General features: G+C 39.8%; 1 protein-coding gene across 1 annotated transcript in view; it reads left to right on the top strand.

Annotated features, from left to right (window-relative positions):
- Positions 1-15520, top strand: part of LOC105380823 (zinc finger protein 541) — a 168931-nt gene that overhangs the window by 149180 nt on the left and 4231 nt on the right. Inside the window, exons 12-16 of the mRNA XM_048630388.1 lie at positions 1978-2112; positions 13461-13664; positions 14145-14286; positions 14602-14792; positions 14895-15464. Of these exons, the coding sequence (XP_048486345.1) occupies positions 1978-2112; positions 13461-13664; positions 14145-14286; positions 14602-14792; positions 14895-15464 (1242 nt within the window). The remainder of the gene's footprint in view (positions 1-1977; positions 2113-13460; positions 13665-14144; positions 14287-14601; positions 14793-14894; positions 15465-15520) is intronic.

The following is a 15520-nucleotide window of genomic DNA, read 5'->3' as shown; positions in this document are numbered from 1 at the left end:
GGCATATGCCCTTCTGCATAGGGTTTATTTTTAGTAGGTTATAATATAAATAATTCAGCGAGATTTAATCACTAATGTTATGTTTTTAGGGTTGATTGTACGTAATTAGTATGTCTACTCTGCAATAATATATGTAATATAATGATAAATGAATTAATATATATAATGATAAATGAATTAATAATAAAAAAGCGTCATTTAATAAACCTTACTGATAATACCGCCCTTTGTTCCCTAATTAAGTCACAGCTTGTTAATTTAATTTATAGTTTTAGTTTTACGCACAAATAAACTGTTTTCTATCTATAAATTCACGAGAAACTAATTATACTTATACACTTTTATTTTAAAACATTCAAGCGTCAATAGGAAATCGAAGTCCATTTCGCTGAAAATCTTAATCAAAGAGTCAGTAACCCGTGCAGCCTTTCAACCTTATTGATTAACCAATTAGCCCGCAGATTCGCTGTTTACGCATTTAATTTCGCAAAAGCATTAAAGGTTATACTAAAAACAGGAACAGGAATCTGCAACGGAATTCCGGGGGCGGCCGTCCGGTGCCGGGCGACCGGTGCCGGGCCGCCGCAAACACGGCCGAAATCCCTCTCTCGGCTTTAAATAGATTACAATAAAATCGATTATTCATAGTATAATGTACCTTTTTCACGAGTAGATACAAATTTATATACGTATACATATAGAACTGCTTTCAAACGGATTAATTCTCCGGCTTAACGCGTGGATTCAAAGTGCTCAATGTGGTAAATTTATTTTATTTTAATATTTAACGCTAGTTGTTCCTAATCCAGTTTAATATACTCGTATTTTATTTTATATAATTTATTTAGCTTTATTTACACTACGAATAATGAAGCCGAAATTTTATACACCGATGGAATGTTTCGGCGAAAATTTTGTAATACCTAACGTCGGGGTTAATCAATATTGTTATGCGTCAGCGATTTGATAACCGTTGTAAAAACGAGCTATAAAAAACTGATAAATTGTGACATAGGGGACTATTTAAATAGAGATTCACCCAAAATGTTTTTTTACCGGCGAAATGGAAATGAATACATCGTTGTATGCCCGTCCGTGCCCAGTACATCTTTACATTATAATATTTGAGAAGGGTTGAGGTTAAGTATTTAATTAAGGGTCAAGTCATTTATTAGGAGTCACTTGTTTACATGTCTAGGTTGAGCTGAGCTATAATAATATGTAAAAGTAAATGTACACGAGTAAACTTAAAGTGCCTACTTTAAGTTTAAAGCTTTCAGGAAGAAAGAGCAAATCTAGGTTAATTACTTTTGCATTCAGATTTTTTAAAGATTTAAACTTTGAAGACTTTTATAATAAAATCTACTTTCATAAATAATAATAATGTCCTCCTAGCCGAATTTCGACCACGGCGGCCAATCTCATTTGAGATCAGCCATCTACGCAGGAGTAGATTATAGTGCCCAAGTGTGTGCGCAGTACACAGGAGCACTCTCTGTTCCATCACTCTCATAACCCAATGGGACGGATTGACCGACACGACTGGAGAGAGCTAGGCGCAGGACCGACTGCTTTACATGCCCATCCGACAGCATGGATCGTTTCACTATTTCGGACATCAGGTGATCAGCCTTCTGTGTCCTAACCAAACTTAGAACCACAATTTAGAAACACAAATTGATGGTCCTACCCGGGAATCGAACCCGGGACCTCTGGGTCATGAAGCGAAGCTTCTACCACTAGACCACAGAGGCAGCTTTTTCATAAATACTTAGTTGCTAGTTGTAGAGGTACCATTTATACAAAAACCATACGTATATGGAAAACTATATTAAACAGCTTTGCAAGGGGATTCGGTCACATTATAAACTTTTTATAGTCATTCTGTACCTATAATTATGTTGATTAACTTTTATCTCCATGTTCGGACTATCCAGCATATACTATATTAACATACTATTAACACTTATCCCGCAGTCGAGCAGTTCGAGCGACAAGTCTAGCGGCGACAGCAGTCCGCCCGCCACGCCGCCCGCGCCGCCCACCCCGCCCGCGCGCCCGCGCCCGCCCCTCAAGCCCCCTCTCGTGAAGACCAAGACCTTCATGACTACGGTAAGAACCCTGTTACTGTACGTCTAGTGCTGAAGGGTCCAATAGCCTCTGATTTGATATTTAATATGCACTACAAATTTTATTATTGGTATCTAAGTATAGTTTACGTATCCTTAAGCAAACAAACTTAATCTTTCGTCATTGCATATTAGATTATTTTTAGTACAATCATACATTGAATTAATAGCTACCGTACCATCAGTATGTATAATGGCTAGCTAATATAACGTCAGTTAACGAAATCTTTGAACATACCTACTAACCTATTCATAAAATTCACTTTTATGCATTAGTAATGTCATTCGTCTCTTCTTGGTGGGTACAAGACTATGAAGAAAGGGCAAGCGACCGAAAAAACCTCAATGTTCTTTGTAATCATGTAATGGTACTTACAGTAATTTAATAGGTACATTTTTGAATGTTATCTCCACTATAACGAGTAATTAATTCATACAAATAATATACTAATGTATTACTCGTTAGTGCGGTCTGCGGCTTCTTCATTGTATTTCAATTAGGTCGAAATTTAAACTGCAATTTTCATGTCTGAAATTAATTTTAGGTTCCATATCTAATTAAAGTATCAGTAAATATCGGGCTTTTTAGATAGGTACAAAGTGGTTGTAATGGTTGTGGTCTGTACGTTTGAATCAATTCGCAATTACCCTTTCACTATTGCATTCTTCAGCTCGTATTTTCTTTCTCTCGGAAGCTACAAAACAAAAGCGGCAAGCACCAACAAAGCCTTAGCTTAAATCGACCAAATCTTCTTAGCTCCTAAAAGAAATGTTGACACTGGGAACAAGTGCTCCATCTAAAGCCATAAATTGTCCGTTAAAGCGTTGCAAGCTAAATAAAGATAAAAATGCACTAAACTCCTGTAAATTTATTGGTTTAAATTTACATAAATCTCTCCGAAAACGTTTAAGGGTGAAACAGAATAACTATTTCTGCTTCTCTCTGACCGCAAACTTGTGAACTAGAAGTTTGTGAAGCGTAAATTCGACGTACGACTGCTGACGTAGGCTGTGCTACGCCGCGTAGCCGCGTAGCACTTGTAGGCGGCTACGAATAGTTTCGTAGCAACGATGTAGCAAATCTCTGTTAGTTTACGAAACGTTAGTATTTAGGATATTTTATTTGTATTCGGAATAACGCTATGGTGGTATTGTAAATATTAATGTGGATAGCGTTTTATTAACACAAATATTTCGTATAAAATATAGCATAGCTCGATAGTTAATTCTTCCGTATTTAATCATCCATTTGTTGTAAAATAATGTTAGTAGCATGTACAAAATAAGTAAATATTCAAAAAGTGGTTTCATTGAATTTAATATCATCAAACCTGTAAAACTTATGGATGCAATAAATGATTAAGTATTAAGTATTGGTACATCTAGCTGTAACTTTAAGGTGTTTTGTAATTATGTATCAGATTTTAACAAACACGAACACAGCACTTATAAAGCACACACTAGAATCATTCCATAGACTACAGTATCTATAGAATCTTGGACACTCTGGACCGTGGGAAGAGACACGCTTTCTTATGCAAATGTGGTCCATCGCGATTTGGACACTGCGAAAAGAACGGTGAATTAATTCTGCCATTCATCCTTTGTGCGTTTAATAATTCTGATAGATACAAGTGGGGTGTTGCGGAGTTACAGTGGGGTAGTAGAGGTGGTCACTGTGTGAGGTCAGTGTGATTTAAAGAACATAACACTCATAATCCTTATAAAAAAATCATGATAAATAATAGTAATCATTCCAAAGATCATTCCAACTGACCTGTTTTTTTTCATATTTACTTGTAAGAAGGAAAGTCAATATGTTTAATGCTCCTTTACAAGATTCTAACAGGAAAATAAAAATATTTGTGTAGGATAAACTAATAAAAACAATTGTAGTTTACATACTTATTACCGTAAAAAGTGTTTTTATTCGTTTTCTCTAATATCAATATTTTAACACAATTACCAATAAAGTGTACTGTACCTCCGTAGCACTCTCGGTCGCGAATCAAGGGCGCCGCGCCACCTGTCCGCTCATTCCCACAACTCGCAGATTCTACCCTCACTATAACTATTCCATTTTCAAATCTAGTTCTGCGTCCATTCAGCGAACAAATCTCGTTGCTTTATCTATAGCGTATCGACCGGATTCTATATTCAAATTCGGGCATGGGAGAATGGGAGAAAGTATGGTTAAATCTTGGTTGATGTTTGAATCATTTTTAATTAGGGTAGCTTGTTTATAGTTGCACTGTATAAGTGTGTTAATATATAATAGGTTTGGTTTAAGCATTTATATATATTATAAAGATAAAGTTATTAATTATTCAAATTCTAGTTCTTGTGTTTTACAGTTCAACCTTGTGTTTATGATTATTCGAAATTCAGTATAAAATCTTCCGGTCAATGTACCCGGACCATATTATAATATCTACCTTTGTAAACAACAAATGTGATTAACAAACAGAAGCGTCTCATCTGCCCCCACGTCAAGTCCGCTTTAATAATGCTGTAGGCAGCGCCGGCCGTCGATAATACACGGCTTTATTTAAAATGGCCCCTTTGATCGCAGTTTGATTCGCCGTCAGCTGCAGGCTTCAAATCAAAGCCTCGATTAATGGGCTGGAGGCACCGCCCGGGGCCCGGCCCTGGAGACCACCAGGTACCCATTTACTTGATTATAAATTGCGCTTTTGTCACCCGTTAGTACGCCATCGCCATTTTATTTCCAACACGCTAATGGTTTTTTGATGTAAACGAAGGTGCTTTGTCTCAATTCGACAATGGATGCTGTATTACTACGGCAAATGGAAAGCAGTTAAACATGTAATAAAGTTTGCTTAACTAAGTGACTACGACGACATTTCCGTCGTAAAAGTTGTTGATACTACGCCGCTCGCTACAAATCAAAAGCGTTTAAAATTCTCTCTTTGCAAAACAAACAACTTCTGCAATTTGGCATGTCAAAGGCACATATCTACAAATGAAAGTTAATAAATTCCCAACATTCCGGTGACTGTGACGCGTGTCCTGCTGCATTGTAAATACCGTCAAAGCGCAGTAATACATGCGCCGGTCTTCCACCCGACTGTCGCGAACAAAGCCAGTATTTGCTAATAACTTTATTTGTATTTTCAACTTTTGGCTCCGATGATGTATTTCACAAAGGGCCTGGCAGAGAGTGCACAAAACAACTCAACATAATTAAACATTGATTGTAAACTACGGCAGGCGCGCGCGTACCTACTAATTTCAGCGCGGTAATTCCTTTTTTGGTCAAACAAAAGCCGGTGGAACAATTCAAACAATAGCATGCTCTTCAGCAAATGCAATTAATATAGAGAGCCGTTTCAGTGGACATCTAAAATTAAAAGCAACGCGTGTAATGCTCCGCGGTGATAGTGAAATGAAAAAGTCATTTCAATGTCACCACCCTGTACCATGTTGCGAGCCGGAGTATCTTGCGCTCTACAAAATAAGTAGTCATCAATCTTTTTCTTTTCTTTACTTTCAAAACTACTAACGTTTGTCAAAAGAATTAATAGGTTTTCATTTTACTCATTCACAAAATATAAAACAAAGTTTTAGGTGCTTACGTTTTGGTTTGCATTTTAATTAAATCACCACACCGCTCACAGTTATTGGAATTTCATAACTATCAGATATTTCCGCATAAAAGCGCACAAACTTCCAAAATGTCCAAACTCACGGATTCATAAAATAAATAATTAGAGTATGAAATTCAATCAAATACTCGCCAATGTAAATTTGAGAAGAGGATTGTAAATTAACAAATATGTAATAAAAATATGTACATAAATTTTGTTATAAATGTTACATAACAATATTTTCCGCAGTGCAAACAGTATCTAGTTTCAAGCAGGCAGCAGTTAGTGGAATGTATTACAAAACTGCTATATTAGTTTTAGCTCAAAGCTTTTGATACAAACACGCGTAGTTTCAATTTCTGGTTTTGTTTTGCAATTCAATATTCCGTATTGTATTTGTTTAATCTCTGTAGTATATTTTTAAAATAAATATCTGCTTTTAGTGTTTGATTTTGATGTTAAATAACAATGGGATGATGTTGCTGAGATTATAGTGCCAGTATCGGTCTTTTACTGAACGTACCGACTATTGAATGAAAACTGTGAAAAGGTTCTGAAAATATATTTATAAGTAAGTATATTTTAGTACTTATAAATAAACTACTTATAATCTTATAGGGTACTTGTGCCAAGTCGATGAAATATATTTCTAGGTATAAACCTTAATTTGACGCGACTGCGGTGTAGAACCGAACGACTTGTGCCTCAGGTCACCTGAGCTGGGGACTCCCACAGTACCAATACTGTATATTTTTATAAGTTTTACACGAGTATTGTCAATTTTCCAACAATCCCGCAAGATTCTCACTTGAGGCACAATGCAGAATATCAGCTGTCTGGGGAGGCGCCGCGCCTCAAATTGGATTTGGGGCATCGGATTTTTGGAAGTCTCCAGTCAGATATATCAGGTGTCGGATGATTTTATACCTTCTCTATCAATTGTGTTGGCTGGAGCACTATCTTCAAATCTACGATGATAGGATTTCGATTGGGTTTAAGGTTCATGCTTATGACTTTTTTTTACACATTAGTAACTGGGCTTCTAATTATCAATATCGATTAAAATATTTTAAAAGTGCTGTAAATTTTCAACTTCTTAAAGAATTAATAAGTATATCCAATTTCATCTATCTTTACAAAATATTAAACCTGTAAAAACATGCTTATGACCAAAAATCAATTTAGGTTTAAATTATAGACAAACACACAGCTCCAGTGTCCTAAATAAAGAATGGTTACACGCGAACTGCCCCCGCGTGACACTGGGTTTTAAAATCAGGCTAAACATATTCGGGCGCAACTTTTGATGTGAAAATAACTTTGCCCAGGGGGCGGCGCTGGGGCGCAGGGGGGTCACTCTATATGACGAAAAACTAAGTTTTAGAGCCTGAGACCTAACCAGACTAGACTAAGACCCTATCTCGTTGTATTAAACGCGCCAATTGGACGACAGCTCTCGTTCGTTCGTTTTTCGTCAGTATAAAGTAACCCTCCAGGGGCGGCGAGGCGGGGGCGGTCTGCTAGGAATGCGCTCGTCCTCTCAATTTTACAACTCTTTGTGTCCACGGCCCGTGCAGGCCACTGGAGCCACACTGCGTTCCGTTCAGATGTGAAGAAGTCCAAATATTGAATTGAACCTGCATTTTGCGGCACCCATTGCAACACGATTGTTGTGAATTGAAAGTGTTGAAATAGCAATTTTTTGTGTGTAACATGGACTGTCAAAGAAAATCCTTTTCTGAATGAACATTACTTTTGTAATAGTACTTACCTAGGTTCTTGAAGACTGAAGACTGAAACAATGACTTCAATATGATTTACTTTAATGACTTAATTTATCAAAAAAACAGATAACACGCGCAATAATCGTACACTACAGGTGTGGACTGCAGTTCATGATAACGACTCCTTCTGCCACCTGATCATCGTCTCTACCTTTGAGAACTTAAAGGTCTTATGTTACCAATCAGATGTAGATAAAAAACCGTGAATTTTCTAGCAACATTCCCCGAGGGGTCCATCAAATGGCAGTCGAACGGGGGGTGGGGTAGACCAAGCTATCTTTGTCGAGTTAAAGGTCTCAAGAAGCCACTAGGGTGTCTTTGTATGAAGCTCACGCATGGCGTACATTAATAATGTAGGGTGACAACGACGCAGGTGTGACGGCCGCCTCTGGTAAACGTCCCGTTGCATAATTGAGAAAGTGTGCCTACCCTACGTCTACGTGAACTTCGTCTTCTGACACTTTATATCTGTAGCGATTTTCAATATTATAAAGTGGTTTCTGATTAGTCTATTCTTAGATTTAATATTATCAACATTGAATATCAATCGCTCTCTACCTGCCTATCACAAGGTCTCTGTATCTTTGACATTATACTTATATATCAATCTTTCATAAATTAGTTCTTATTTAGAATTTTTCCTGGAAATGGAAATATTAACCCTTAAATCACAATCTCCATACTTCGCAACGGGTCGCCATTCTTGTCATGTTTGTGTACGCTCGGAAGCGGAAGAATAGTTAAAGTTAAATGGGGCAATAAACGGCGCGTTTGTTTGAAGCGGTGCATTTTATAACAAGGTGACCTTTTGACTGTGACCTGTGACCTCGAGGAATCTCGGCCACGTGGCGGCCAGCACAGCACACACTCCGTCTCTTTCTCACCCTGAAGATGACATAAACGGGGGGTGAGACAGATAGAGATACAAAACCCACCCTACCCAACTAATTAACATATTTTATTGTTTACATTTTTCACACGATCCGAATTGTGCTGCTTGATTCTTATACTTAGATTTGTGTTTATGAAATTAATTCTGGAGGGTGCCGTTTATTAGAATGATTTTGTTTAGCTATAAAATGTTCGGAATACTTTGAAATTTACGCGCACCAAATAATAATGAAGCTCAAGAATTTCGGAGCGCAATCCTGACAATCATAAAACAATTCAAACAAATAATAATATCCAAAACATTTTATTATTAACAAAGCAATTATTATCCTGAGTGGGTACCAATACGTAACTCACACATTTAACATCAGATATCAGGGTCTACGACTCCGTATAAGCACGACTTACAACTTGATATTTGGTTACCTAATCGCACGGCTACTATAAGACACTTCGCAAAACTCAAATAAATTACGTTCCCGACACAAAACAGTTCACAAAGTGAGTTTCCTTACTTGGACGCTCGCTACGTGTAGGAGAGCCGGATGTCCCCGTGGACATGTCGACAGAACTTGCAGGGGGGCGAGGCGCGGCGGTGCAGGCGCGTCCCGGGCGGCCCGTGCGTGTGGCCCGCCGAGTGTGGAGCGTGGCCCGGCGGGTGGGACGCGTGGCCCGCCGAGCGATGGTGGCCTGTCGAATGGTACGCCGCCGCCGGCGTGGCTCGAGGGATCTTATCCTGGTCCCTTATGCCATACATAGGGTCCGGCATGTGGTGTATGATGCGGGGGCCCGCGTGCGGACGCGCCACCAGCGGCATATGATGGTGCTGCACTACCGCCGGAGCCAGCTCGCTCGGACTCATCGAGAATGTAGACTCATCCTCCTCCATCACTGGCTCGGGTTCCACCATGTCGCCTTTATTTGCCCTATTAGATAGATACTTCTTTGATAACTGTACGGCTGTCTGCTTCCATGCTTTACAAGACTGTATGATTCCATCTGATTTCCATGTACTATCTTGTGGCTCCACATGCTTTTTTGTAACATCTTCGTTGCAATTTTCCTCGTTTTCACCTTCTTCTGATTCCTCCTCTTCAGCAGATTCGGTGTCTGATTCAGAGGAAGGCTCGGGTGCTTTCTTATTGGGCTTGGGGTTGTAGATAGACAAGTATTGCTTCTGCTTCTCGTAGCAGTCGTAGATGTCGGTGGAACTGATGCTCCGGGGATGTCCGAGCTTGAAATGCTTGTCGTATATGTTAGTGTAGGATGGTTCAGATTTTTCAACTTTTGGTTTCTTCTTCGTACGAAACAACTTTCTGAATTTGTAAAATTTTCCTCGTTTTTTTCCTTTATCCGTCTCACCTTCCTGGTTTTCCTCAGCCTTGGAGTTCATGGCTCTGAGCAGCAGTAGGAGAAGTAGGGTTGCTATTATGTACCGGTCAGTTTTGCTATTTCCACCAACTAAATATTTTTGTTATGTTTAGTTTTAATGTTACTAAGTACAATGATTTTTCACATCGATCATGTAATTTGTTTGGCTTTATAAACTGAAATAATTTTAACGTTTGTAAATATTGCGATTTGTGACATTTTGTGACATAGATAATAATAGTGTCAAATATTATAACGTAGAACACAGGCAAAGATTTCTTACCTTCAGTTGCCTGACCTTACAACAAGTAAAAGTAATCATAAGTGTATTATATTTTTTTAGTAAAACCAAAGTTGTGACCACTGGGTACTTGGGTAGCACCGTAGCACCAATATAATTGTCTACTACCGGAACGAGATAATAATATAATTAACACAGTGGTGCTGACAGGATTCTAACTAGAATTATGAACAGGATGAAATCGTAGCGCCAAAATTAATAGAAATACCTAAGTGCCTCAAAGGCTTATCTGTTAAAGACAAATTAAATAAAAGTTTACCTCGACTCTCTCGCAGCTCGCCTCTCGCGCTATTAGCTCAAACAAGTTCATTTAACTTATTTAATTAATTTACAACTAGATTAGCATAAAAATACACTTGGAGTTGGATCTCACAACATTAATCCATTGAACTAATAATACTGAAGAGAATTATGGTAATGAGGTCCATGACGATCCTCTTTTGTTATTGAGTGGTGATCTCGCGGGATTCGCGAGTTGGCCAAAAGATTAGGGTCAGTGCTCACAGGGTCAGCTGGTCAATACTTGATTCTGCATCATTCTTAATTTGGGCACCGTGAGATCAACATTGTAAACACATGGTGCATGCACTCTTAATATTTTATAGAGCCGTGATTTTATAATGTGATATTTTTTATTTACATTTTGATTGTTTATTTTGTGTGCGCTATGGATAATTGGATTACTCAGCTGTTTCAACCACAGTCATTTCATAAACCCAAGGTAATATTTTTTATATATTTATTCTTCGTTCTTCCTCTTCCCACTATTTTTCTATTGGAAAAACCGCTTTTTGTTTTATAAAATGTGCATTACTTGCAATTATTTTCAAACTAAAAATCAATTTATAATTTAATTCTATCTGATTTACCATTACATACCTACCTACGTTTGCAGTAGTTTCATATCCTAATACAACATACAAGTCAGCAAATACCAAACTAAATCGCAAGGCAAGAAACGGCACAAGTTAACTGAGTCAGATGATATATGGAGCTGGTCCCGCAGCATCTGCTCACCTCCAACGCATTACCCTAACGAGGAGACCTAATGGCCGCGTTAGGGCTTCGGCCAAAAACCTTCCCGAATCGAATAAATTACCACCTCCGGCAGAACATGTGCCCTGAAAAACCTTATCAGAACGTGCGACAAATTGGACGCTTTTTATTCCGTGTAAAATTTGTAACTTTAAATCCAACCGTTTCTGTCTTTTTTTTATGAAGTGAAACATGAAACAGAATGAATGATTGTGTACATTACTTTGTAAAAGTACTATTGTAGGAGAATACGAAGGCGACTTAACGCGTCGGTCTGAACAACTTTTCGATTTTGAAAAATCCGCAAAGTAAACTACAATACACTACTTACAATATTCCGTGTCTTTTTAGTATGGATAACTATTTGTAGGCATATGTTTTTTTGCCTTTTTAACCGACTTCAAAAAAAGGAGGAGGTTCTCAATTCGTCGGGATCTTTTTTTTTATATATTTTTTATGTATGTTCACCGATTACTCCGCCGTTTATGAACCGATTTTGAAAATTCTTTTTTTGTTGTATTAGGTTGAGCTCCCAGGTGGTCCCATTTTTTTTTCAGTATTTTATCTCACCCCCAAGGGTGGGTAAAGGGGTAAAAACAGGGTATGAATTTCCATTTTGGGCACATATTAACCGATTCTAATGAAATTAAGAAAAAAATATGATGGTGACCTTGAGCTGATCTGATGATGGAAACGGAAGGCAGTCAGGGGAACTCCTCAACGGTATATAGCAACTACTTCGTGTTTAGGCTTGAATGATTCGTATTGATTAGTAGGACTTTTTGGTATTATTTGCACCTTACTTTTGATTGAAAATTATTGCAAATAAACTAAAAACTATAAAATAAAATAATAATAAAAAAAAACCGACTTCACATACGAGTAGAATTTGTGTAAACCTTAAATTATTTAATACATTTTAGTGGTTTTTTTTAAGTCGGTTTTTAATTTTTTTTTAATTATTATTAGAATAAAAAAAAGATTCATACAAAACTAAATTCTTGTAACAATCAAAGCACTTACTCGAGCTCTAACCCTCAAATAATTTTTTTTACTTACATATTAATCTACTTAAGAAAAAAATATATAAGTACCTACTTATTTAAGTGCGTAAGCGTGGCAGTAGGTACCTGCATTACATTGTACAAGTGTTGAAACACAACTTGTAACACAATGGCCTCACTAAGGGACGTAGAAGTAGAGAAAGTAATTGTAATGCGACTTCGTAACTGCCAAGTGAGCGGAAGGGCGCCCTGTTATTGTTTTGGAAGCCAGCGATAACAATAGAAATGTTTTTGAAGTTCTGAAACTGCGAAGTGACAACCCTACACCGGCTTTAGGGTTAATTCTCTCGAGTTCCGTGTCTATATCTTCTTCAGTTATGTTAAGTATATGTTGTATCTTCAACTCCATTCACTGTGACGCAAAAATAAGTATGACACTTTCTAAATAGGCACAGAAGGTACACTTTCGGTTTACTTTATCATTTTCAACAATTTTTTAAAGCTATATTTAAGAGTGTAAGTACTTAGTAAGTCTTCATTTGTCAGGGAGTGCATCTACGTAGTAGAATGTACGGTTTAACATTTAATTAAGTTTTCATTTTTAGCTTACCTACTCTTTTTACGTTGCCGCTATGTAAACCTATGCCCCTAAAATTAATTAACGCACACATACGGCTGCACGGTGAGTAAAAACAAAGAGGTGAACGGCGCAAAATGTGTAAGCGATATTCTATTATCTATCAGCCGTGGCCACGGGGCAATTTAACAGATGATGTGGCAATGTTTGAGGGAACAATGGTTGCCAGTGTTGCCAGTTGTAAAGCGCCGTGGTGGGTGCGACGGAAATCCGCAACTAATTAAAATTCTAGTTGAATGAGTAACTGCAGTGCGTCACCAACGACCGCACTCGGCGAACAATTTAAAAATTCACACTTTTCAATTACACGAATGGAAGTTTTGCGCTGAGTGCCGCGAGACGGGTTTGGTGTAAGATTTAGGGTTCTTGAGTGAATGTTTGAGCCATTGAAGATTGATGCAATCGTTTTTATTATTCCACCTATTTAAAACAGTATTCAGATTAATTTATTCCTGCTACTTGAGCTTTTGGCGTAGGGTCTGATGGCTAACCTAGCCCTAGCATACCTAATAGATTCACTTCTTTTTCAAAATACCAGTAGGGTTACCACCACCGAACGTTAGCAATTAACAATCCTAGCGTCTCGGTCGCTTGTCAAATGTGACGTAACTTGTATGGATCTCACTGATGTACCAATATCCATCCAATACAAAAAACACGGAAGTTAGACTTTTTCTACAACTCTCTTCTTCCTCACCAGTCTCAGCAACGTCAGCACTGCAGCACGAGCGGCGCGTCGAGCGGCGCGGGGAGCGGGGGCGGTGCGGGGGCTGCGGGGGGCGCGGGGGCCTCCGGGCGCTCCAATGAGGTCAAGCCGGTGGAATGCAACCTGTGCCATCGCAAGTTCAAGAACATCCCCGCCCTCAATGGCCATATGCGACTGCATGGCGGGTACTTCAAAAAGGTGTGTAACGTAGCTTTTAAGTATTGTGATATTTATTAAATCAATCAATCAATGTTCATGAGAAAGGCAATCAGTTTTTAAGTCCGTTATGATCCGTTTTATTTATGATAATATTAGTATAATAAAGCTCCTTGGGAGAGGCCTATGTCCAGCAGTGGATGATTATTGGCTGATGATGATGATGATTAGTATAATAAAGAGTTAAATAATAATAATCTAATAACGTCATAAATATTTGCAGAAAGAATCATAATTCCTTATAAAAAATTGCTGCATTCCTATTGAGAATGTCGAATTATCCGGTACACTGATAAAATTTCACCACGTGTAAAAATCTACTTTGTATATTCGGTCATGATGACCTAGTCTTGAATGTAAAAAAAACTTTCCATGATGCTGTAAACGGCTGGACTTGCGACACCCCCAACAATTACCATGCCATGAGACACCAAAGCTTATTTAACGCACCCTCTACTCCAGGACTCAGACAGCAAGAAGCTGGACAAGAAGGAGGCGCCGGGCCCGCCGCTGCAGACGGCGTCGGTGTCCGTGCGCGCGCTCATCGAGGAGAAGATCATCAGCCGCCGCGGGGCTTCCGCCGCCGCCGCCGCTGCTGCCTCAGGTATGTAGAAGTACCGATCTCGAGTAACAGGAGTCGCTGATCAGAAATAAGCAAAAGATTTTAACGGTCACCAAACAATTTATGAGAAACTATATCGGTAACGAAGTATCCCAGCTAGCAGCAGCACTATCAATAGACGGTTTCTTGCAGAGTAAGTTGGTTACTCAGCTTTGTCGGAAGATCGCCTTTTTTCAATGGAGTTTTCATGCCAACCACATAGCATCTCAATGTGTCTATCTTAACCATCTACCGCCGGCACAAATGCGTTTATTACCTATTTTATGGCCAAAAAAGCTAACAGCAACTCACTTGCAGCAGGCACATCATCAGAGCCCTCCACATCACGGGCGGGGTTCGTTGCGCCCGCGCCGCCGCCGCTGACGTCACGCTCCGCCGCCGCCTCCCCCGCCTCGCCCTTCGCCTCCCCGCGCGCCCCGCCTGTGCTGCCCCACGCCGGGCCCAGGGACTCCACGCTCATTGAGCTGCTGAAGAAGGGAAGCACTAAGGTAGAGTTTCATTCACGTAATCTGACTAAGTAATTTATGGGTTTTATCTTTCAACCAGCAGATGGATTTGAACACAATTTTACAGCACGTTTGTTGTTACAGGTGGTAAAAAGATCAGCTTCAGATCCCGGTCAAGTATCTCCGCAACAAGATACGAGTTTCCGGCAAGACTTCTTCGGCGTTTCGTTCCATTCCGACGACGGCTACTTCTCACCGGCCCTGAACGAAGACGCGTTCCAGTTCACAACCACTCCGGAACACCTGGAAGAGCTGGCGTCTTTAGAAGATTACGCCACTGTTGCGGCGTCCATCAGGGAGCGGTCGCCAGTCACGTTTCCCTCCAGCCGGCGCCTCGCCGCCGTCCTCAACTCGCCGCTGCCCGAGTCTCTGGCGGACTTCGGCGCATGCCACGGCGGGTCCCCTGTGCCTTCCCCGGGTATCGGCTACGCTACCTCCCCCGGCCTGTCGTACTCGACGGGTGACTCGCCCGGGCTGCCGTTCACCGCCACGTCCCCGGGCGGGGCGTACTCCGGCCACGCCGCGGCGTCGCCAGGCGTCGCCTACCCCACCCCGCCCTCGTCCCTCGACGCCCAGTCGCCCCACACTGCCCCTCGTGCCTCATCACCGCTCTCAGCTGCCTTTTTCACTGCCACCATGTCTAGTCAAGAAGAGGTAAGCATAACATATTAAAAAATAGAGTATACCTATCAGTACAGTGGCTATTTTAC

This window comes from Plutella xylostella, chromosome 25, assembly GCF_932276165.1.
Source record: "Plutella xylostella chromosome 25, ilPluXylo3.1, whole genome shotgun sequence".
Classification (NCBI taxonomy): domain Eukaryota; kingdom Metazoa; phylum Arthropoda; class Insecta; order Lepidoptera; family Plutellidae; genus Plutella; species Plutella xylostella.
Note: the sequence above shows the minus strand (reverse complement) of the source record. Positions and strands in the feature narration are given on the sequence as shown.